A 24,259-nucleotide genomic window follows, 5' to 3' on the forward strand; every position below is an offset into this window, starting at 1 on the left:
ATAAAAATCCTTTGGCTAAAGAAGGCCTTGTGGAACAAAGGCTGAAAAAATACAGCCTGTTCTTCCATCCTTCCTTTGGCACTTGTTACTGCAGGCTGGCACTGTAAAACAGAGGCACAGCCAGGAAAGCACCTGGGCACTCCTCAGCTCCAGAAAACCATGGAAAAGAGTCATCACTTCACACACACATCCCACTGACAGCAGATTCAGAGTTCCAGGATAAAAGTACTTTATTCTGGTCACGCTGCTAAGGATGAAAATAGGGAGCATCAGGTTCTATGCACAGGATGAATATTATTCTGAATTAGAAAAAAAAAAAACAACTGCGCATTTCTTAAAAAAATTATCTAGCCCTTCTACTTTGAACAGCTCTCCAAGCACAAGAGTCTGCACAGAACAACGCTCTCCCTAAATGTACAGTATGCAAAGTTTACACCAATATTTTCTGGGAAGACTGAGGGTTTACCCACACCAATTGTGACACAAAATCAGACCCTTCAACTTCTGTTCTTCCAAAAACACGAGATACTCCCTACACTCTGCCAAGGAAATGACTGGGGAAAGCAGAAAAGCAGGGAGGTTAATGTGCTTTTTCTTTAATGGCTCCACTTGAAAACCAAAGATCTTTCAGTTTCCTACAGAAGGGAAGGCACAAAAAAAGAGACAATGCTCAAGGTACCTATTATTTGTTCAGTGTATCTCATTAGACCCTTTGAGCTCCAGGTAACCTGCAAATCACCTTCCACACCAGAGCAGTCTCTGTTCTGAGCCACAATGGTGCTCTTCTCATTACCCCTTCAAGATCGCGAGCGAGGAACACACAGAAGCTTAAAGATATGAGATTTGTGCTCAGAATCAAACAGAGGGATGAAGTTCACCCTCCCTGAAAAACTTCTGCACACACCCATTCAGAGATGTCCAGCAGAACATGGACTGTGCCTTCACTTACCTCCCACTCCTTGGCATATCTCATCACAATCCCTCTGCAGTGGTTGTTGTAGGATTCGATCCCCATCTTCGCCACATCCTCTGGCCCTTTAATGCCCAAGGTCTTGTCGATCTCATATTCCTGGGAGCATTGGAACAACCAAAACAAAGCACCCTCTTACCAAAAGCTTTCAGGATTTCTCTGGATAATTTATGCTCTATACATTCTAATGAGGCTAAAGGGCCTGCTTTATCCTTTTGAGATGCTTTTGTGAGTACCTGCACCTGAACTAGGCAGGGATTTCAAAGGCTTGCCTTGGTGTAACTGTTTCTTTAGAAAAATGAACAAAAAAAACCCCACTTTATGAAAAATGTACCAAATACATGTTTATAGCAATGAACCAAGTGCAGGTGACCAGGAGGAAGCTCCCGAAATTGCCACACACAAAACCCAGACCAACACAGTGGCCGCAGAGCTTGCCATTTCTCTTTAAAAAAAAAATTTACAAGAGCAACAGAAACGCGGCCAATGAGCAGGTGACGACATGGAAAGAGGAACCAACAGACATCTCTGTGGGCAAATTTACAACACCTACCACAGGTAAGCCATGGCAGTCCCAGCCAAACCTCCTGTCAACGTGAAAACCGCTCTGATGAGCAAATCTGGTCACGATGTCTTTGATGGTTCCTGCGAGGATATGGCCATAGTGGGGTAGCCCAGTAGCAAATGGGGGGCCGTCGTAGAAGTTAAACCTGCAACACAAAACAAGTTCTTACTTGAAGCAAACACTGCCCCCAAACAGGGTAAGCCTAAATGGAGCTTCAGTTTCTTCCTCTTCCATCAGCAGGTGTCACACATTCCACTTCAGTTCCTCCTGACTTGCCAGTTCTACCAAGATTCCTACAGCCCCACAGCAGGCACACACAAAGAGCTGGCCTTGCTTACCTGCACATTTCTGTTACAAACCCACCAAGCAGGAAATGACAGGTTTATTACCACTGTTTGAACGTTGCTGATGCTTCACAAACCTAAGGGGCAGTGGCAGCACAGCAGCATGAGCGAGGGGTAAAGGGAGCAGCTGCTGCTCCCAGAACCAAGGCACAGGAAAGAATGACAGCCAAGCCAACCCCGCACTGTCACTCACAGCTGCCACAGCTTGGAACAGATCCCTACCTAGGTCTGTTCTTCGATTGCTTTAGGCATTCTTGGAAGCAATTCAGATCTCTCCAGAGCTTCAATATCTTCTCCTCTTCATTTGGAAAACTTATGTTTTCTGGAACTTGTTGAACCATCCTTTCCCAGCAACGTCCAAGGAGAGAAAAGAAAATACATATTGAATAGAAGGGAGAAAAAGAAACTTCACAAAAACAACTCAGTGTCTTACAAATCCACATCACCAAACCACAGCCCAGTTTTCCAAAGAGCTTCATGCAGTGTAGACATGGAAGCAACCACTCTAATCCAAAAAAAGCCCAATTTTGACCAAAGTTTTGGAACAGGAAAAGGATTCTCTGTTCACTCAACTATGGTTGTTCACTTTTTATTATGCTTTTATTTCTGTTTCCTACAGAAAACTGTCAAAGGGCAAATTGTTTTTTGGTTACAATTTTGGGGTTTTTTCCTTAGGAAAAGTTTCCAAGTTCAAACTGACCCTCCAGCACCAGCCTTACTTTAAGTGTAGGAATTAAGACCACTGAAAATGTTCCTTTACATTGTATATCTACTACCACCAGAAAGTGGGGAGTAAATATAGTGTTTAAAGTAGCACTTTTAACTGATTAAAGTGTTTAAAGCAGCACTTCATCAGGCCAGGCCACCATTCTCAGACGCCCCTAAAAGCAGGCAGGCTGCAAACAGCACAGCTGAGAAAGATGAACATGTGGGAACAATTCAAACAGATGAGGAAAAACCTCCAAGACCTCAGCTGTGAATCTTGAAAAGCTCTTACAGATACCAGCAAAACCACAAATCTCTTCCTAGTTTTGTAACTATATCACACCTAAGCCACAATGGACTACTTCTTGCTGGCCATTTCCTGGAAGCCTTTCCTTATTTGGTGGGTTTTGGCCACCAGAGCCCAAAGCCATTCTCAAATTCTGAAGAATGCCAAGTCAACAAAAATCACTACAAGCAAAATAGTGTCCAAGCAACATAGGGAGGAGAATTCTCAGTGTGATAAGGAACATATAACAGAGTTGTCTGGTGTTCCAGACCTGCTGCAACATTCAAGGGGCTCAGATTTCAAGAAAATGCACAGCAGGCAGGAAGCAAAAGCTGTGGGGAATAAGGCTATTTAAAACAGGAGTTCCCTAGGAGGAGAAAACTGGTTATGAAGGTTGTAACAGATGACTGCACAGAATAAACAGGTTCTCCCACCTCTGACTTCAGTGCTGCTGCTCCCGAGCACTCAAGCTCCACTCAGCCTGGCAGAATTACACACAGTGGCACAAGGACTGAGTCTTCTGATTTACTCAGATATGTAAACACTAACCATGAGCAGCAACAAATGCAAATGCACAAAGACAGTAATTCCAGTTACAGCTGACATGCTGCTGAAGTTCCAAAAGATTTATTAAATGAAACCCAGACCACCACAGGAATTACCACCTCAATGCACTGAGCCCAGACAAAAAAAACGTGCCCCAAAATGAAACCTCTAGACCAATTCCATCACTCAACCTTTCTGTATTAATGACAGATCACTTTCTCCACTAAGAAACCCAAATTACCATCATCATACTATTATTACTGAGAATTCCCCAAGCTGGTGCACAGGAGACACAGGAGCTGGAGGAGAAGTCATGGGCTGCCAAGAAACACATGGACACAGCCTGGATGTGTTCTTAAAAGTTTAAGAATCTTTTAAAAACCTAATAACTGGCCCTAGCATAGTGAGTTACACCATGCAGGAGAGTTTTCATCGTCCTTCCTTGAAACACTAATTAGGCCACGTAATTTGATCACAGAGACAATGGAGATGTAAAAGAATTCAGCTTTAAAGCTTCTCCCCTCCAAGCCAGCTGACCTGAGGAGTGAGGGTCTACAGCTTTTCCTCAGATCAAGCTCAGCCTTCCCCATTCAGTGATAAGTGCAGAGCCTTGGGAGAGTGGCCCAGCTGCTAAATGCAGGTAACTTCACACCCATTCAGGCCAGGTGGAGGTCTGGGGTGCAGGTGTGACTGTGACCGGGCTGTGGGAGCTGCTCACAGGTGGCAGGTTCCACGCAAAAATCACAGTGTCACTGTTGGCCCATTCCTACCCCCTGGGGAACTGCACGGGCACAGCAGTGCCCAGGAACCACAGGGCACCTCCACACACCCCCTGAGCAACGCCGAGAGCTTATTGCATCAGAATCGTGGGGGGGGGGAATGACTGATGAGAAGTCATATGTAAACATCACTACCGGGAGGGGTTTTTTCAAGCTACAAACCAGGATTTTAAACAGACTGACTTCAAAGACAAAACCACGTTGAAAAGCTATCTATGGTTCAACCCCAAGGTTTATCAATCAGCTTACAGATGGAGGTATAAACATCTCTGTGTATCTAAAGCAAAAAATTCTCATTACTATAAGCAACCTGTGTATTCCAAATCAGATAAAATCAAGGATAACTGAATACTCCAAACACAGACTGAGCAAAAACACCACAAATGATGTTACAGAGGTTATTATACAAATGCATCTACTAAAACAACACTTTTGGACAACGCTCTAAATTTACATAAATGTTAATAAACACAAGGAAGGTTTGTCTATTTATTTTCTTCTGACAAAAAGTGTTAAAAGTTTGAGACAATGCATCACTGAGGAGACTTTTTTTTAAACACACTCACTTTTCTAGAAGATAACAACATTAACTAGGAAAGGTGTCAAAGCCTGAAGATTGTACTACAGCAGTCTCAGACTTATGCTGGGCTCCTTATCTAGAAGAAAAAAATAAACAAGCATTAAAAGCATAAGAGCAAGTTAGAATGTGATTTTTTAAATTTTTTTTTAATTAAAAAATAAATGTATGAAAACACCACTATGGATGAAGTGAACGAGTATTTCAAAAAATTGTTGTACTTATCATACAGATAAGTCAGTTTTAGCCTGTATCTCATGAGGTCCTAAGAAATTTTTGTCATCATCATAATACTTTGATTAAAAATGTAACATTTACCATTACGGGGGGGAAAAAGAAATCTAGGCTATTTTGAAATAACTTTGAACTACATAGTTTTGTTTAGAAAAACCAAAAGCAGTGTCAGCTGAGTTACCAAAGCAGCTGTTATGTGACAGCTAAATTCTGCTAGTACCTGACAGCTGCTTCCTAAGCACGAAAAAAAAATTTTTCAGCTTTCTTCAGTTTCCAGAAGGCTCCGAAGGGTGGGGAAGCCAACATTTGCTGGAGATACCAAATACATCACAGCTGCAGCGATTTCCTCGAAAATGCCCCTCCAGTAAAAGGATGCTGAAGGGAAAGCTGAAGACATCTCCCATATTGAAAGGCACGTGAAGTTCTTTGTAAAAATAATTAATAAAATTAAGACTTGATAAGTATTAAGGCTCTGCAATCAGACCTTTAACAAACACCTGGTTTAAGCAAAGCCTAAATTCCAGGAAAAAAAAAAAGCCAAGAACCTGTACAGTACCCAGGGAGTAAAACACACATAAAGGTGACGTTGCACACACGAGCTGTGCCGCCCGAAAAGGTGCTGAGAACACCAAACCCCCCGGAGGAGCTGCCGGCCCGGCTGGACCCCGGTACCGCGCTGCGGGCGGCGACAGCACCGGCACCTGCTGGGACTCACTGCTGCTGCCGGCCGCCCCGCACAGCCCGCACCTCGCCCCCGGGGCCGGCTGGGGCCAGTCCCGCACCGCTGGGGGCCAGGGGAGCCCCGGCCACGCTCACCTCCGTCCCGCCATGATGGGGCCGCGCCCGCCGCCGCATGGCCGGAACCGCCGCCGCGCCGCCCAATCCGCTCGCCGCTCTCTCCGCCCGCACCCAGCACCGGCTTTCTAACGCGGCCGCCCATTGGGCGCGGGCTCTGCCGGGAGCACTACGTCACAGCGGCGCGAAGCGGCCCGGGATACCCTTTCCCCGCGGCTCCTCATTGGCCGAGAGGGCGAGGGGCGGGGCCTGTGGGCGGGGCCGGGAAGGGCAGCGGGAGGGGCGGGTCAGTCCCGCCCGGGCCGCCATGGGGGGCGGGTCTTCGCCAACTAAAATGGGTTTTTAAAAATGATAAACGGCTTTTCGTGGCCAGCGGGACTTCTCCGTTCGGAGACCCGCGGGCCTGAGCGTGGAACAGAGTGAAAACATTCCCCTTGCCACAGGATTTCCCCTCCCAGACACGAGAAAGGAAACAGTAAGAGCCCAGGAGTGACACGAACTTGACCTCTGGGTTGATGTCCCGGCGGGAGCTGTGCCGGGGGTCGTGGATAACCCACCTGGCTCTAGCCCAGCAAAACCAGGACACTGGGCTTCTCCCAGTGACTGGATACCAAGGGCAACTGAGAGACCCCACCAAAAACCTCTCAGGAGCTTGACCTTCCCTCCGCTGAAGGGATACTCTTAAATATCCAGAGATACCAATTCTCAAGGCTGTAACTATAATGCAAGTCCCTCCTCTGCTGCTGCACTCCAACTAATAAATAAATAAATAACACCTCCCCCCCAAAACTTGTAGGTGGGTTCCCACATGTCAAAGGAAACATAAAGATTTGGGGGAAAAAAATGTTATTTCTGGCTGGCAACCACTGTCAAATTACAAAACGTTCAATGATACATTAAAAAGCATTTTCTCTGAGTTTCCAGTGGTGAAAACAGCCATGAAAAGGCTATTGACAGGGAAAAATGGAATTTAGCCCAGGCAAGGGATGGAGGGAGACAGATGCTCTTCCCAGTCTGCACAGCTAAATCCCAACCAGAACAGGTCGTGGGGAATGAAGGTCAAGTCAATAATGGCACAAACAGTTCAGCTGCCTCCATGTCATGATCTCCTATTGCTCTAAAAACTCCAGTACCGATACAAACGTAGGCATCAATAAAATGTTTCAATAAAGGCTTTGCATTTTGATGTGCAGGACTGGGTACGGGAGGAGCTCGTTGGTCTGTCCAGGGCAGTCTCAGTCCGTGGATCAGCGACAATCCGGATGGGAAGGGAGCCACGTTAGCTGGAATTCTCGCCTGCAGAAAGCAGCATGAGATTGTTCTCTACACAGAATTCTGTACATCCCTCTATAACAGCTAAAAGGTGGGCTCAATCTGCACCACAACCAGAGAAGCAGAAAATGAGAACCGAGGCCAGACTAAGCAGGGCTGACCGACAGGAGACAGGGAGAGACTGAGTGCATGTGCTTGCCAGGGCAGAGCCTCCCGTACAAACACAGAAATCCGGGATGATCTGTATCCAGGAGGAAAGTTTGGAGTGGCAGAAGTTTATTTCAACACATGCTGCTGTCTAATGCGTCTGGGGAAAAATCCTGTGGCAACTCAGGACCAAAGGGAGGAGGGCTTGGATTCTAACACATCGTGTGGCATTTCTTTATAAACATCTTTATATACTCTGGAAGCACCGAAGGCTCTCCCTGCTCTCACATTCCCTCAGATTTCAGAGGCTGCAGGTTTTTAAACAGCTGTAACTGATGCTTGCTCCAGTGCCAGCTCCTTCCATTGTGGCATTTAGTTTGTAAAACATACAGGTGATAAGGCTAGCTGACTCTAAAATGGAATATAACTCATGAATGGAATTTAAAACAAACACTTCTTAGAAATATGCACTCTCTAGAAATGAAATACAAATGTTGCCAATTTGTTGTTAGCCATGTTGATCACACATCCATATTTTCATTTTGTTCTCCCCAGTATATTTTGTACTTGTTTGCCCCTCACTATCAAATAATAATAAAGTGTTACTTACATGGGAGTTGCTGCCCTTGTTCAGGCACAGCTTTTACTTGGAACCATTTGGGCAATGCTGAGCTCATTTTTTATAAACAAATTGGCCATGAAGGGGTGAACAGGGAAGTCACTGTCGGATTTGCTATATACAGGGCCAAAATAAACAAACAAACAAAAACCCCAAAACCCCCCAAAACAAACAAACAAAACCCCAAAACAACAACAAAACCGGATTTGAAAACCAGGGGAAATTTGTAGCAGCGGGACCAAGGCCCAGCACAAGAAACTGAGGCAGTCCCCAAACTACAAGAATGAACGTCTCTGTTCATACTTTTCACTATACAGATGAAAAAGCACCGATTCCGCTGGAAAGGCTAAAGGGAATTTTAAAAAAAACCACAAACATCCCGAAGCCTCGAGAAGAGACTCCCCTGGCGCGGGGCCGCTGAGGGGGCAGGCGCGGTCGCCCTTCGCCGAGGCGCGGGCACCATTTTGTGGGACCCGCGGGAAGGTCACGGCTCCCTGGCCGCTCCGCCGGCCCCAGCCTGGAGCTACGGGGAAAGGGTCGGCAGCAGGCGCTGGCACAGAGCGCCGAGGGTTTTCCAGCGCCCGGTGACAGCCCCGGGCCGCCCCTTCTCCCTGCCCGCTGCCCCCGCAGCCATTTCATCTATTCCCCCCCACCACCAAGCACCCCTCACGGGTGCCCTACACAGTTTGCGTAGCGCCGCTGCCCAGACGCGGGGAGCCGAGCGCAAATGGCGTTCGTGAATAGGGGATGAACAAACATTGCGGCCGCAGCGCCGGGCCGAGCCAAGGCGCGCCTCAGGGGGGGAAAGATCCCGGGAGAGCGCGGGGATAACGCGGGACACGCGAGCTGACGCGCGGTGCTGGCGCGGAGCGGCCGCGCTCCCCGAGCGCGCAGGGCGAGGTTTGGCGGGGACAGGCTGGCTGAGGAGCGGCCGTGATCCCCGCTGGGCACCCCCCCCCGAGGCGCGGCGGCGGTTGGACTGCGCCGGAGCTCATAAATAGGGGGTGCTCGGGAGCGCGCCGGCAGTGGGCGCGGGGCGGCGGGCGGTGCGGTCGCTCCCCGTGTGCAGTCTCTGTCCCTCGGCGCCCTCCCCTCCCCTCGCTCGCTGCCATCCCGGGCTGCCCCGGCCCGCCGTGCCCGGCGCAGCGCTGACAGCCCGGCGCCGCCCGGCCGGGAGAGTAGGCGAGACCATCTCGGAAGCGGCGGCTTGGAGCCCGTCAAGCTGCCGCGCAGCCCGCAGCCCTTCGGCCAGGCTATGCGCTGCCAACGGGCTCCGCTCAAGAAAAAAACAGAGCGGATCGTGAAAAGGTAGAGGTGCCCGCAGAGGCCCCAGCAGGGCTCTTTGGGAAGCGGCCGCCGAGCCCGGAGAGAAGCGGAGGACGCGCCGGGGAGGCGGCGGCGCTGGAGCGGCGCGGCGGGGGCGTCCCGGCGGCGCAGAGCATGTGAGAGGCCGGGGGGCCGCGATGCTGCCACGCGCGGGGCTCGCCGTGTGCCCGCACTGGGAGCCCGCCCGCGGCCGGGGGCTGCCGGGGGGCTCCTCCCCGCCGCCGCTGCTGAAGGGCGCCGAGCCCCGGCGGGGCGGCAGCCGGTCCCGCTGGCCGCCCGGGCGGCGCGGGAGGGTGCCCGGCGGGGCGCGGAAGCTGCTGGGCAGCCGCACACACAGCCACTTCCAGCACCAGCAGCTGCAGCAGCAGCAGCAGCACTGCCGCGCCTTCCGCCGCTGCCACCGCCCGGCGCGGCCGCGGGTGCTGCTGTCCCTGCGGCCCGTCAACGTGCTGGGCCGGCGGGCGCCGGGGATGCGGGCGCCCCGCAACACCAACCAGTTCCTGATGCGGGAGAAGTACCAGCTCATGCACCTGCGCTCGGACTCGGTGGGCACCGAGAGCGGCGGGTCGGACTGCGAGATGGACCCGCTGGACATGGACTCGTACCTGGGGGTGCTGGAGAACGCCCGCGGGGCCCTCATGGAGTGCGCGGGGGAGCCCGGACCCGCCGCCCGCTCCCCGCCCGCCCGGGCCGGGGCCGTGGGGTCCCCGCAGGAGGAGAGCCAGCAGTACTTCCCTTCCGAGGACGATGTGATCGAGAGCGAGCTCTTCATGGAGAGGGACTTCCACGAGTTCTGCAGCAGGATCGCCTGAGCCCCGAGCTTTGGCCGACGAGCTTTTTTTTTTTTTTTTTTTTTCCGCCTCGGGGGGGTGGGAGAGGTTTATTTATTTCTCAGCCGCTCCTTTGCGTTTTTGTCGGGGGGGCTGGCTAATTTTACAAACGCGCGTGTGTGTAAGCAGGGGGGACCCCCCTGGCACCCCCCCTTGGTAAATAAAGCGAACTTTTCTGAAGGCGAGAGCGGAGCGGGTCGCGCTTTGTTGGGAGCGGGTAGGGGGGATCGTGGGACGATCGCTGTCCCCATCGGGGATACAGGAGGGGCCGGCAGGGAGGGAGGAGGGCACGGGGAGTGACCGGGGAGGGAGGAGGAGGCGACCGCTCACAGTCAAAGCCACGGCGGAAAAGTTTTCACGCCTCCCTGGCTCTGACACCCGTGTCGGGTTCACTACTGAGAAGTCGTTTAATTAGCGCTGGGAGCGGAGGGGCGGCCGAGGAGCGGCCCTGGACGCACCGACACGGAGGGTCGGAAGGAGCCGGGGAGCGACAGCAACGGGAAAAACGAGGTGTCTGAGGGGTCCAGAGGTGGGAGCCGAGCCTGGCCCGGCTCAGTGCGGGCACAGCGGGGAAGGGACACACCAGAGCCATTGATCTGCAGCTGCTTATTCACTGCTCCCTCGCTGGGAATGCGATCAAAGCCGGGGGCGCTTCGGCCGGGAGCTCCTGCCCGCACCCCTCGGGAACGGGAGCGCCTTCATGGCTGTCCCGTGTTTGACAGCGGGTTTACTCCTGTTTTACCGACTGCAGCAGATGGAGAAATGTCTAGAAAGGGTTTAAAGGGCCAGCGACAGAGGCAGATGCCACCAGCTGAACCACCTTCTCCAGAGCCAGGCAGGGTTATCTTCGGTGTTCCAGAGGCACCGTGCAGGGAGCAGATCCTGTCAACGGGAAACTCACCAAATCCCCGAACAGGGAATGAGGAGGCGTCAGTGCCCACTCCTGGGAGACTGGCTTGAAATAGTTAAGAATTACAACAGGTAACAACGTTCCTGGAACTTGTTGCCTCAGTAGAAGAGACAGACAAATTGTTGTAACAGGAGATAACAGGGTCGTCTTTGGATCATTTCTCATCTTTGGATGGTTTCTCGTGGTGCCTCCTGTTCCCTCAGCTCCCCCAGGGCTGTCCCGTGCCCCGAGCCTTCCCCCATCGCTGCCCCTCCTCTCGTGTGCTGTGAATTTAGAGTGCTCTGTGTCAGAAGGACCAGTGGAAGGGGTGATGATGATCTGCAGATAAAGTTATCCCACTTAGGGGGTTACAAGGGGATGATCTTTAAGGTCCTTGGCAACCCACACCATTCTGGGGTTGTGTGGGATGGTTCTATAATGCCCTTCACAATGACAGAGACAGGAGTTACTTCTTATCCTTACAAAGAAAACCATATTTTAAGACAAAACGCTTGAAATTTCTAATACCTCAGTTGCAATCTTTTGAAATATGATGTCCAAAGACACCATTTTCTTCACTTTTCCTAAGAAACAAAGCTGCTGAATGCATTCAGACTAACATTGTGTTTATTTTCTTTGGAAATTAGCCATGTGGTCCACATATAGAAACTTCAGTTTGTTAGAGGCAAAACACAGCTCTTACTGGCCACAGCAGGTTTATATTAGAGCTGTGCTTATATGGGAATTTTACTCAATGGGAAGCTGCTCTGAAGGAGAGGTACAAGGATAAACAAACCTCTCATAAAGGTAAGTAAAGTTTGCACCCAGAAAAACTGCAACTTTATATTTTATTAATGAATATAGATCTGTACTAACACGTTAAATTAATGGTTTGAATGCATGTTTTCTTTCTTTTTCCCCTGACTTGTGATCTGAACAGGTATGACGCTTATGAACACTTAGTTGGAACTTGGCCTTTGTGGTGCTGGTAAATTTGCATCATAATATGGATCTGCTTGAATACAAGCAAAGAAAAGCTGGAGTGTAAATTAATAGAGGAGCACAGGGACATAATTATAGGTCACACAGAACTCTGCCTGCCAGAATTACAGAGCCCTTCCCTTTGGGAAGTGTGTTCTCACCACCAGGCAGAGTGACTTGCCATGAACAATGCGTTTGTGTTGAAGCCCTGGATGTCCATCGCAGCTCCCAGCCTTGCCCCCCCTCCCAGAGGGAATTCTCCTACACACCTTTCCTTGGTGTGTTGCTTGTTTTGCTTAAATCTGTCTTAACTGTATTTTTTTTCCCCAGTTTCCTTCCTCCATCACTTGAATTAGGAATTTCCTAAGTGTCTGGCAGGTCTCTGCCTTGTAGTGGATGCAACCACAAACAACACCCGACTGCTAAGTCTGAAAGCCCTTTCTACAAAGCTGAAAGTCAAAATGTAACCAAGTTACTCAACATCAAGGCTGGGAATAAGAAACCAAAAGCTGCTGCTTGCAGAAGATCACCCATCAAGCCACTGGCCAGCAAACTTCCTCGTCCCTGGAACCCGTCAGTGGCAATTTTTCTGTGTGCATCATCTGCTTCTACAGATTTCCTGTGTCGCTGTCCCAAGGGTGCTCTGTACACAGAGGTGTAGGAACACAGCCCAGAACTCCAGGAATAGTTCTCAGGCTGATCAAGGCTCTCTTTGGACCTCATCTAATTCGTGTTTGGAACGCTCAGAGCCCACATTTCGCTGTGATGTGTTATTGGTGTGATTGCCATTGTAATCATTACAATGACAAGCTGAGCACCAGCACTTGTGCAAGGAGGGGGGGGAGAGGAATATTATCAGTCAGGAAACATGTCCCTGTGCCCCAAGTCACCCCATAACTGTTGTAGGGACGTGATAAAATATTCAGTGTAAATACATAAATAAACAAATGCTGCAGTTTTCAGTTTGAAGTAGCTTGACCAGAATAGGGTTTTTCTTTCGTAGCCATACAGGTCAATTTTATAAACTTACACATTTAAACAAATTTGATGACCAGAACCTTATAGATCAACTCTTTACATCCCTCTATTTTTTTTTTTAGAAGTATAGCTGGGAGACAGTTTTAAATAGGTACAAACTACTTGGAAGTCCAAGGCCAATAGGAGGAAGGGCAAAGGCCCAGGCTGAGACAACACAAAGAGTTCTGTTGTAACCTGTGTAAGTTGTTTTATGGCCAGTCTGGGCACAGGATGACTTAGGATTTGGTAAACTTACCTGGAAAAAAAAAGGTTTGGTAATATTATGAAGGAGGCAGAAGCACTTATTAGGCATTATTAACATTTCAGCACACAGTTGAGCAGGTGGATAAGCAGTGTGTGTGGCTGCATAATTGTTTGAAATCTCCAGCACAGCAGAAGTGCTGCTTTTCCTTGAGGAACAAGTGATGCTGCACAATTCATGGAATGGTTTTCAACCACATTCCTAGAAGAAAATTAACCATGATTGGAAGAAAACTGTCAGCCAGTCAGCTCTCATCCAGCAGTGCATTTGTCACAGCTCTGGGGCTGTTCAATTCAAATGTGGAGTGATAAAAAGAAACTTATTTTCAACTGTCTGCTGTGATATGAGTGGCCATTTTGCTGCCAGATGTTCCAATTACATTCAAATGGCTCTGGTTAATTTTTCTTGGCTCTTGTGTTCTTTTCCAGGCAAAAATTGATGGCTACTAAAATTCACATTTGGCCTCTTTTATTTTTGCTGGATCAGGAGACCCTTTTTCAGCATGCAGACAAAAAAAAATCAAACTGGGTGCTACTCACCACCGATCATGGCCATGGTGCTGCTTCGTCATACCCAGGCCACTTTTAGCCGTGAGACAAGAAAAGGAAAATATAATGCAAACAGAAGCTTCCATCTCGTACTCAACAAATACTTTTGCATTTCATATTATCTTTTCTGTTAATGATCCTTCTATCCTGAAATTTTGTAGGGAAAAAAAAAAAAAATCAAACGTTTTTATGCAATTCAGAACAAGGCAGTGAGTTCAGAATAAAATTTTGGTTTATGTACCCCGTCCTCCCTGGAAGAGAAACCCAAAGCCAAGCAGCAACAGATTTAAACTGGAATAAATAAATAAATAAATACACTGTCTAGCAGGATTATTCCCAGCCAGTTAAAGGTCTTTTCCAGATGATGAAGACTTTATTTAATAGCAACAATGCAACCAGAAGTTGATTAAAAATAATTAAAATTCAAGCTCCAGAATAGTTCTTTTAAATATAAGCCAGCAACTTGTGCCAGGAAAAATAAGGAGCTTCCATCTGGCATTCCCGAGCGCTTCAGTCAGGTTAAGGAGTTTCAAACAGAAAAGTGCTACAGAAGCTCTGTCCTACCAATATTCCCTCAGAGCCTGGTCCAGCTGGGAGCTGAGTCAATGATCTTTGCTTCAGTAAGGGTAGAAGGCCCCCAAAATATCATGGCAATGTGCTAATTTGGCTATTTCAAGGGTTCTTGCAGGAGTGAAGTCAGGGGTAAAAAATGTAACAGTCGTGGATCCTCAGGGAGTGAGTCAGGGCAGCAGAGCTGTCCTGTGCCAAGTGAAGGGCAAAGCAGAGTTTCCTCTTTGTTACCACCACAGAGACATGTCCAGGCTAGCATTTCCTAATTATCTTGCTCAACCCCTTCTCCCTCCACAAATGCCATTCGGTTCCTGTCCCTCCCAGCCCCAAAAGCAGGAACCAGGCAGGCCAAGTGTGCTGCTTCCAACCCTAGAGCAGCTCCCGTGCCCTTTCCAAGTACCTCTTGTGCCGTTTCCAGAGAGGCGTGCCTGCTGCCCGCTTTGGGGAACACTGGAGAGGACATTCTCTGCCCCCTGAGTTTATACCACTCGTCCCCCCAGCATTCTTGGTGCAGGTTTGGATGGAGCAGGGGCACTGCGTCCTAGGAGTGACCCAAGTCCCCTTGCCAGATCATTCAGAGATTCTGCCCTGCTCCTGCCAGGCTCAGTGGAGTCACCCTCCTCATCCTCTGCCTGTCCACAGTGCCCACACTTGGCCCTGGAATCTGTCAGTAGAAGCAGGAAGATAGATGGATACAGCCCAGGGATGTGACACCTGCTTTAAGTCTCACTGTGCTTACCGTGGTTCAAATGTCCTTTGGTCTTTGTGCGGGACAAACCCAACAAAACCAGACTCAAAATCCACTTCAAGGTCACATCCTTTCTCATTTACCAAATTAGGCTGTCAAGTACAAAACTGAGATCAGTCAAGTCAGACCAAAAGCTGGGCTGCACACTGCAACATTGCAGAGAGACTGCAGGGAAGAGAAGAGGACAAGGCACAAATTACAAATACACAACACTGTGTCTAAATGTGCTTCCAAACTGAGACTTTTTTTTTCATCTCAGAGAACCTGCTGGGTCAGATGTGCCTCCCTTACATGTAGCAGTCCTCAGCATATTTCTGTTCCTTATAACACTCACTCTCTCAAAGCAAGGAGACTTTAATATCTTTATGGAAATAAGCTCCCCAGGTTTACCTTGCATTTCATCATGTCCTGACTCTGTTAGGCTTGTGCAAGGTCTCCAAAGTTCTTGTATCAGAAGAGGTGCTGAACAGCCAGTCTTTATCTAATCTCACTAATCGTTTTTGTAAGCTCTGCTGCATTCCAAGTTGTGTCTTTCCTGAACTGAAGGCTTCTGGCCTAATCATCTCCTCCTCACACTGATCAGCCCTGTGATGCGCACGGAATTATTGCAAGGGTTGCATCTCCTCTCCCAGACTTTCTCTGGATGAGTCAGCGATGCTATCTAAAAATTTATTATCTACAAACACATTGTTTGTGTTCTGCCTTGTAAAATTACAGGTGACTTGTACTGGAAAATGTCCTGCTCCCGGAAAGGTCGTCTTATATCACTGAGATCACTTCATTGCAACCAGAAGTGATTTGGTTTGTGAATTAGTTTAACCACAGATCAATTGCACTGAACTCAATGCTTCCCTTTTTTTAATGTAAGAGTTGCCAAGAAGATGCCTCTAAAGGAAATGCAACTCAATGCAATTTTAAATAGAATTTTGGGTCAGTATCAGAAAGGAAAGAATATTTTATATGTTGCCAGGTGAAAAATTGTGGTTCAGTCATTCAGTCTTGTGGTTAACTGAATGCAGGTGTCGAGTTAGATTTACCATGTTTTATGTAACAACATAAACCTGAATACGGCAGTTTGTAAACAACCGTAAAGTACTTGCTTCCAAAAAAAAGCAGGACTTTTCCAGACTTGCTTCAACCCATCTTACAGATAAGAAAAGCCACATTACATATTTTTTCCCCTCCTGTAAACAACTACTGCAAAATTTGGAAAGTGTCAGATACCTGCCTAAGGATGTCTACATAAAGAGGAGCAGGGTAGAGCACTGAGCCATCCAGAACATCAGAAAGCCTCACACAGAGGTTTGATGTCTCCCCTTTTTGTTCAGAGAGGAGAACTGAGTCAGGCACACTAGAATCTGGGTTGCCTTTGGATCTCAGACATGTGCTATTTAATTATCATTAAAATCATACAAGCATGAAAGAAGCAAAGAGGATGCATGGATTATTTCTTTGCTAAAACTTACATGAAGAAAGGTACTCCTAAAGGGCTCAGAAAAGTGCAGGCAAAGATTTACTCTGCCTTTGCCACTCAAACAGTGCAAGTGTTGCTGTCTGTGCTGATGCTTTCACAGGCCAGTATCCAGTGTATCAAAGCAAAATTCTGTTAATTACAAAAAATGAGCTGGACAGTCCCAAAATGAGAATATTTGCTTCTATTACTGACTTCATACTTGTTGATTATTTTGGGTTTCATTTGAGGAGGAAGCTTAGGAGGAGAATCCCCCACTGCAGGGGTCTATAGATTTAGAGGGAAAATTGCCAGTCTCCCAGATGTGTGCCACTGTAGGGGGACAAATCAGCCTTTAAAAAATCCAGCAAGCCTTCCAACTAGTGATCAGAAGGTATTCCTCACACCTCTGTTTTCTGGAAATCATTTCTTGTGTTCGTGTTACTCCATTTGCTTTGGCATCCTCCTGCTCCAGCTTTTTCCTTTCCTCCTGTTCCTGGAGATCTCCCCTTTCTCCCCATCTCTCAGTGTCTTGTTCTCTTTCCAGTTCCTACACACCAAAACTTACCCCGAGTCAGACTGTGAGAGCAGGTGATCAGCAAAACAAGGGACTGCTTCCCTTTCCCCCTGCCTGGATAAGATGATAATAATCACCAGATTAAGAACACCAGGAATGTATTATTGCTCAGAGCAGCCTCCTTCCAGCTCAGGGTTTGACTGCCAGAGGAAAGCACACATCTGTATGCTTCCTGCTACTTGTCCCCCTCACATTCCCCCAACATCTCCACTGTTGTGCCAACTGCTCCCATTGGTTTATGGATCTGTCATCACAAATTTGTCTAATCCCTGATCAGACCAACTGATGCAATCTGTCCCCACACTCTCTTACCGGGGCAAGGAAGAGTCTGCGTGTAATGCACTTTCTTTAAACTAGTTTGAATTTAAGCCCCCTCTTTGTTCTGCTGTTAACACACCCCAGATATTTCAGACAGGAAGCACTGGAAGCATTTAAAAATTGTCAAAAACAAGGAGCTATTCTAATCTTCCCACAGTCCCTCAGGACAGAAAAGCTTTAGCACCGTCTTGCAGTGCAAGGCAGGTCCACACTGGTGCTACAGCAGCCTGACACCAACACTTTGGAGCTCGTTCAGCTCTGACTGAACCAGGCAAAGGCAGCAGGAGCTGTGTCTGTGCCTGCCAGGACTGAGGCTGTGCCTGTATCCCTACAGCTCTTCATCTTCTGCTTTCAGTCCTCCAAAATTCGCTGTTCTTTTGGCAGGGACCAGGAGGTGAGACCTTGTCACTGGGTCTGTCAGCTACGGCTTTGGAGACAAACACCAGTGCAGAGCATTAGTTTCTGAAAGAATACACCACTAACTTCTGCCAGATATATTTTTTTCCCCTCTTTTAAAAAATAAATCCATACTTGCACTACATTCCCAACCCCTCAGGTTCTACTTCAACATGTTTTACATCGCTCCCATATTCAGGAAATACAAAACCTGACAAAAATAAGAGCTTAATTGTGAAGTAGTATAACAGGAAAGGAAAGAAGAGTTAGAGATCTACATTTAACCACTTTCACTGGCTCAGAAAAACTGCTGAGCCGACACTATGCTCCTCTGAAAATCTTCTTTAAACCAAAATCCTTGCACAAACAAGTTTCTTCATTTATAATAGATTAGCAAATCTGTGTTTATATTAGTTGATGATGGCCTATCTGTTAATACTAGTTAGAATTACAGAAGGGATCAACTCAAATCACTTTTTGGAGTAACCTCTAATTCTGTTTATCCCCAAACTACTGCTCTGCTTTGCCTTCAGAGATAAAGTGGCCAAACCCCAGACAAGCTGAAGGTTTCACTCATCAAAATATAACCTCTCCAAAACACACCTTAAATGCACAACGGTTGCCATGATCTGGGGAAGAGAAGGAGGGAGCGGAGCAGGAGCTCCAAGCACTTCCCCAGTTCCAGGTCTGCCCGATGCCCAGTGCTGAACGCAGGGAAGTGGAGCTGTGGGACACTGATAGCCTGCAGTTCTGTTCCCCACCCCCTGCTGACACACATCCTTCAGCCTTCACTGCTGGGAAAAAAGGAAAAGGGGGGAAAACATCAACAGTACTTCAATTTATGTGAAAATATGACTTTAACTTAATCTAGTTAAACACGAGCAAGAAACAGTTAATTTTGAATGTAAGAAAAGCTTGGTTTCTGATCAGGAGGAGGAGTTTGGCTTTCAGCAATTTTTGAATCAGAAGTAAATACAGACTATAGTGAAGCTTCCTGCCCGAGCCTGGTGCCTCAGAGGTTCCCTCAGCACCCCAGGGTGGCTCCCAGCACCCTTCTTCAGCAGCCAGCACCTTTTGTTTCCATGACCAGGGTGGGAACAGAGCCACGGAGAGCCAGCAGTCCCCACCAAGGGTCCTCCCACTGCCACAGGCAGAGTCACATTTTTAAGTCATTCCGGTTTTGATCACTGATTTCACTTGTGTAAATTGTGAGTGGATTGTCTGTGCTGTAAAAGGCGGCTGGGGGAGCCCACACAGAGGGTCCCTGAGTTTGCTAAGGCCGCGTTCCCAGGATGCCATTTGTGAGATATGTAAGGACCACACTTTTTGGAGAGTCCCTTCAGTACACGAGGTGCCCAAGGGCCTCTGCATTACAGAGTCACAGACTCACCAGGGAGGAAAAGACCTCTGAGGTCATTGATCCACCCATTTAACCCCTGCAGACACGAACCTAAGGGACTTCAGCTGCAGAAGTCAGTTCATGAGCCGTGCCAGTGGGAGGAGCAGCAGCAGGGTGAGGAACAGCTGCTCCTGCTGAATTCAAATCCTCCCGCAGGGATTCCTGCCAAGATGCCCATTTGTGTCACACACAGAATGCCAGGAGAGCCCAGTGCTGCACACCAGTTAACCTCCTGACTCGCTGCCTCTGCCCTCACGCCAGTGTGACCAGACTTGTTAATATTTGGAGGGTGTTTTTTCTATGAATAACTCCTGTTACTGCTGACCAGTGTTGCCCTTTGGACACCTTCCTTCGCAGTCTGTAACCTCCACGTTTGCCACTTTGACGTCTTCATTCCTTTTCCCTTTTTGATTTTTCAGCCATCAGTCTCTCTACTGGGTTGTTCTTTTGGTTTGGGTTTCTTTTCTTTTCTTTTTTTTTTTTTCTCCTGTGATTTTATGAGGAAATGACAGCCAACACAAAGACTTACAAGAGAAATGGCTTCACAACTTGGACCTGATTTTTTTTTTTTTTTTTTTCTGATTTAGTGGAATAAAAGGCAAGAAAGGGCACAGACCCAGGAGGGCCAGAGGGAGGAGGATGCTCATCAGCTGAGACATAACAGAGAAGGGTTATATTTACTCAGACCTGAATTTTAACTTTCCTGAAGTATTGGGAAGTGCTCTCCAGCAATAAACTTTCTATTGCCTGTTTACTGCTGAATCAAACTCCCATTGTGTCCTAGATTACTTCAGTTTCCCCATTATTCAATAATCCACAGTTCCTCTCTTTGCATCAGCTTGGATTCTACTTTGAAAAAAAATCCCCGTGGATATCAGAAAAAAATTTGCCTGGAAAAAAGTATTAAAATTTAGGTTGGGCAAATGTTTGAATGCTTCAGGAAACATTTTCTTTCTGGTGAAAGCAAAAAAAACAAAAAGCAGATAGAGAAAAAGGCTTTCTGCTTGCTTCTCTGGCTTAAGGTTTATTTTCTATTTCTTCCAGATTTCCAGGATTCCAATAGCCCTGAAGGGTTCAGCAGTGCAGCTCTGTCTTAGCCACACAGAAAGGCCACTGTGACCTCCCAGTACCTGAAGGAGCCAACAGGAGAGATGAAGGGAGACTCTTTGGAAGGGCGAGGAGTGACAGGACAAGGGGAAATGGCTTCAAAGTGAAAGAGAGTAGGGTTAGATTAAATATCAGGAAGAAATTCTTCCCTGTGAGGGTGGGCAGGCCCTGGCACAGGTTGCCCAGAGAAGCTGCCCAAGCCCTGGAAGTGTCCAAGGCCAGGTTGGACGGGGCTTGGAGCAACCTGGGCTGGTGAAAGGCGTCCCTGCCCATGGCAGGGGGTGGGACAAGATGATCTTTAAGGTCCCTCCCAACCCAGGCCTTCTGTGATTCTGTGATTCCGTGCTGGCTGAGAAGGGATCTTCCATGCCGGTGAATCTCTCCACGCTCACACAGCACACTCCACAGCCAGGCTGTGTTCAGGAACACCCCAGAGAGCAGCAGCCGCTCTGGAGCTGCACAGCGTTTGCACAGCAAGGGGTATTTTATGGGCCTCAGAGCTGCTGCACATCTGTCACCCCCGCAGTGTCCCTGAGGTGGAGCTCGGTGCTCCCGGCTGGAATTGCCGCCCGTGTGACAATCCTGCTGCGGGATGGGCAGCACAGCCAGCTCCTGCCAGAGGCACCACCCTGCTGCTCACCCCTCACACAGCTCTTCTGTTCACCCTCCTGCAGATTCTGGGCCGCAGTAGAAAAGGGCTGTGTTTGGAGAGCATCAAAAGGAAGATTTTGCCTCTAACAGCGCAAGTGATTCAGTAACAAACGGCACCAAATTCAGTGCGTTGTAAGAAATCAGAATCCTGTATTCTCAGGTGTTCTGGGCTGGGCATTGCCTCTCATCTACACCACATTCAAAGACTGACAGACAGCTATTTCCATCTCTGCACCTTGTTTTCATCCATTCTGCCCACAGCAGGAGTCACAAAAATCTCACTGATGTTTGTCTCTCTTCACTCAGGAGATGTGTCTGAACACGGCCCCAGCAACCTCGAAGCAATGAATATTTTACAGTCACATTTTAAGGACGTGCACATAAAGAAGAGGCATGCCTAACTGATATTTACCCACAGCTGCTGCCATAGTAGGAAACCAAGTTAATTAAAAACATCAGCAACTACAGCTGACAGGGGAAGGGGAACAGATAAACACAAAATGCACCCAACTGTTACTTTCACTGTGACGGAGGAGCACTCGTTTTCCAGAGCTGGCAGCTCCACATTTTCACGTGGATTAACTTACCCATCACTAAAAATAAAATTAATTTACTACATCGTGCACTACTCAGCTCTTGGGTCACACTGATCAAAACCCAAACCAAAACCCTGTAAGAGTTCAAATCAGGATGGCCCCATAGCTCACTGGTAGAGAAATGAAGGCCATTATTTCAATTTGGTTAGAAACTGGAGTTATGTGAGACAATTTGTGTTACTAGTGTTGCTTCAGACTGTGTTTGTGACCCTTAAACAGCTCACAGAGGAGAAGGTAATTTCTGAGGAAGCATCACTTTCCCAAGCTGCAATCTCTGCACGATTATCTGGGAAATGCTTTGGTTTTACTGATGGGTTTTGCTTCAAGCTGAGTTCACAGTACAATATTTTCTTGCTCATATACACCATTCCAATGCACCCGTTAAACAAGCTTGGAAAATGCCCTCATGATTGTAGAGAGAATTGCAATACAGTAATTTGTACAGAGCTAAAAAAAAAATCTCAGATGGCAAAAGAAGGGGAAAACAGGAAAAACTCAACTTCTGTGCATTTGCCCCCACCCTCAGCTTCCCCTGGAGAACCATGTCTAAGGTGTTCTCCCTCACTGACCATGGGACAGACCTTGCTACTGCAGACCAGGAACCTGCTTCCTAGAACAGCCCCTATAAATATGACATCACCTTAATTAACCTTTCCTTTAGTCCAGATAACATGCTCATTAACTTTTCCATTCTTTGAACCAACAGGCTGACAAATTTAAGCAAAAAGCATTGGAACTAAGCTTAATTTGTCTCATTTTTTACTCGGTTATCTGCTCAGCAGAAGAGGCAACTTGTTTCTGATGCATGAAGCAGCAATTCTATACCAAGCACTCACCTGAACTTTTCTCTTCTGTACCTGTTTCACCCCAAAGTGGCTCATTCAATCAAGGGAGGCTTTTTAAGCAGATATTGGAGCTGCAGCCACGACTAAGTGACAATAATGAGACCAGACAGCTTAAAACCTTGATATTGTTTCTGTTTCATACCCAAGCTGACACCCCACCGAGATCCTTCCACATTTGCCTCCCTTTATGATGCTGCAAAAGGCACAGCTCGTCACAAACAACAACATTAATGAGATTTCCAGTGGGATTGCAATACATTTTTCTATTGGGACCATTTGGACACTACTATTTGCCTAATTATTCCTCTCCTAATTAATTCTACTGGCAGTTGCAGATCTTCAGTTGCATAAATACTCTCCTGTGTTTGCTCAATTAAGTGGAAAGATTCCTGTAACCTGTTAACATTAGGACAAAAACAGCTGCATAACCACCACCCAATACAGAAAATCCTGGAGCTCTCTAAAGGAAAAGCCTTTCAAAGCTCCTTAGACCTCTATTTTTTCCCCAGTAGTTCATTTTAATTTTCAAAAGTATATTACAAATATTTTTTTTCCATCTTTCAGAGCTGCTGAATGCACCAGATTACCAGTGAGTACAAAATAGCATTTCTTGGGATAAATACACGACAAGGAGCTTTGCTGCAACTTTACTGCACCAAATGACTCCACTGAAGTCTTCAAAGGTTTAGGGAACAAGAGAGTTCAGGACTCTGCTACGTCATCCAGCACCCACACACAGAGCTATGGATGACAACAAAAGTCCTGGTGTGCCAGTGGATGGCTTTTTCCTCCTGATTCCATTCCAGTGGAGAGAGAGAGAACTCATTTACCCATCTCTTTGGAGGAGCCTTCAGCACTGCCAGTGCCAGCCTTGGCTCAGGAAGTCTGGCCAGATCCCACTTCTAGGAGACCCAAAGAAAAATGGATTTCTCCCAGCAGGGAAACGAATTTCATTGTGCAAAAGGACAGAACTCTCTCCACGTGCCCTCACAGCCCACGCCAGTGTTACCTCACTGTTCCAGCTCCTGTGCTGAGAGGCCATTTCCTATCCCAAGCATTCCCCCCTGGATCACCCCTTCCACCCAAGAGATGAGTTTCAAGGTGCTCCAGACTTGCACCTTTGTTTAACAGCAATAAACAACACGGATGAACATCTTCAATCACTCCACCTCACCGGTTCCATCCTTCCCAAAGTGTGCCCAGCAGCCTGTTTGCTTTGGTTTGTGACCAGGAATTTACCTAAAGAATTCCCTTGTGAGGCATCAGTGACATGCCAGCTTTCATGAAATGACAATCCCAAATTTAGGGACATATTTAGGACCAGTAACTCCTTGACATTCCATCCTTGGGTTACACAGAGTGTCTCAGGGGGCCAGGTGGTAGCTGTAATTCAGTTCTATCATGGATTTGATATCTAAATGTTTTTATCAAGAAAGTCTGCCACTCAGCAAGGTGAAAGCAGAACAAGTGTTTTAACTCCACTGCATTTTGACAGTTTCCATGATTCCTGCACTTTTGAAGCCAACACCTCATGGCCAGGCTGCTCACAGTGTCCCTGTTGGCTCTCCCTTATCACAGATTATTTAAGTTTCCAGTTGGAAAAACCATCAGCTTGGAAGGAGCTGGGTAAGTATTTTAATGAGGTTCTGGCTTCCAGCCCCGATTTTAATACTCAAAAGGAATAACAGCTGATAACTCCCAGCCTCCAAGGCTACATGACACACATTGCTTTTTAAGACTATAAACAGGATTATTTTGTGTTACAAAACAGAATTAAACTTTTCACTGTCTAGGACTGTGAAATTATTTCAGTATGGATTAGCTCTAGGTTTTCCAAACATTGTCAACTTTATCAATGCCATTCAGAACTTCCAGCTGTGTCAGTTAAGACTGCAATTAAGAAAAAATCT

At 47.5% G+C, this 24,259-nt stretch overlaps 1 protein-coding gene and 1 non-coding gene across 4 annotated transcripts in view; both read right to left on the reverse strand.

Moving 5' to 3' along the window:
• Positions 1–7,964, reverse strand: part of IARS (isoleucyl-tRNA synthetase) — an 87,423-nt gene extending 79,459 nt beyond the window's left edge. For 2 of the 3 annotated variants that reach the window (XM_027899526.1, XM_027899528.1), the window contains exons 1-5: positions 5,823–5,879; positions 4,762–4,851; positions 2,102–2,221; positions 1,524–1,680; positions 950–1,069 (exon numbers count right to left, since the gene is read on the reverse strand). In XM_027899526.1, coding sequence (XP_027755327.1) covers positions 950–1,069; positions 1,524–1,680; positions 2,102–2,220 — 396 coding nt within the window. In that variant the 5' untranslated portion in view covers position 2,221; positions 4,762–4,851; positions 5,823–5,879. Of the gene's footprint in view, positions 1–949; positions 1,070–1,523; positions 1,681–2,101; positions 2,222–4,761; positions 4,852–5,822; positions 5,880–7,830 lie in introns of those variants that run through there. The other variant, XM_027899527.1, reaches the window with a different exon arrangement.
• LOC114065538 lies at positions 4,099–4,233 on the reverse strand. The gene has a single exon (XR_003572996.1). It is a non-coding gene; the product is annotated as a small nucleolar RNA SNORA84 (small nucleolar RNA).
• Positions 7,965–24,259: the final 16,295 nt, after the last annotated feature.

The sequence above is a fragment of the Empidonax traillii genome, unplaced genomic scaffold (genome assembly GCF_003031625.1).
Source record: "Empidonax traillii isolate 1590-97213 ecotype Southwest subspecies unplaced genomic scaffold, ASM303162v1 scaffold674:size665969, whole genome shotgun sequence".
Classification (NCBI taxonomy): domain Eukaryota; kingdom Metazoa; phylum Chordata; class Aves; order Passeriformes; family Tyrannidae; genus Empidonax; species Empidonax traillii.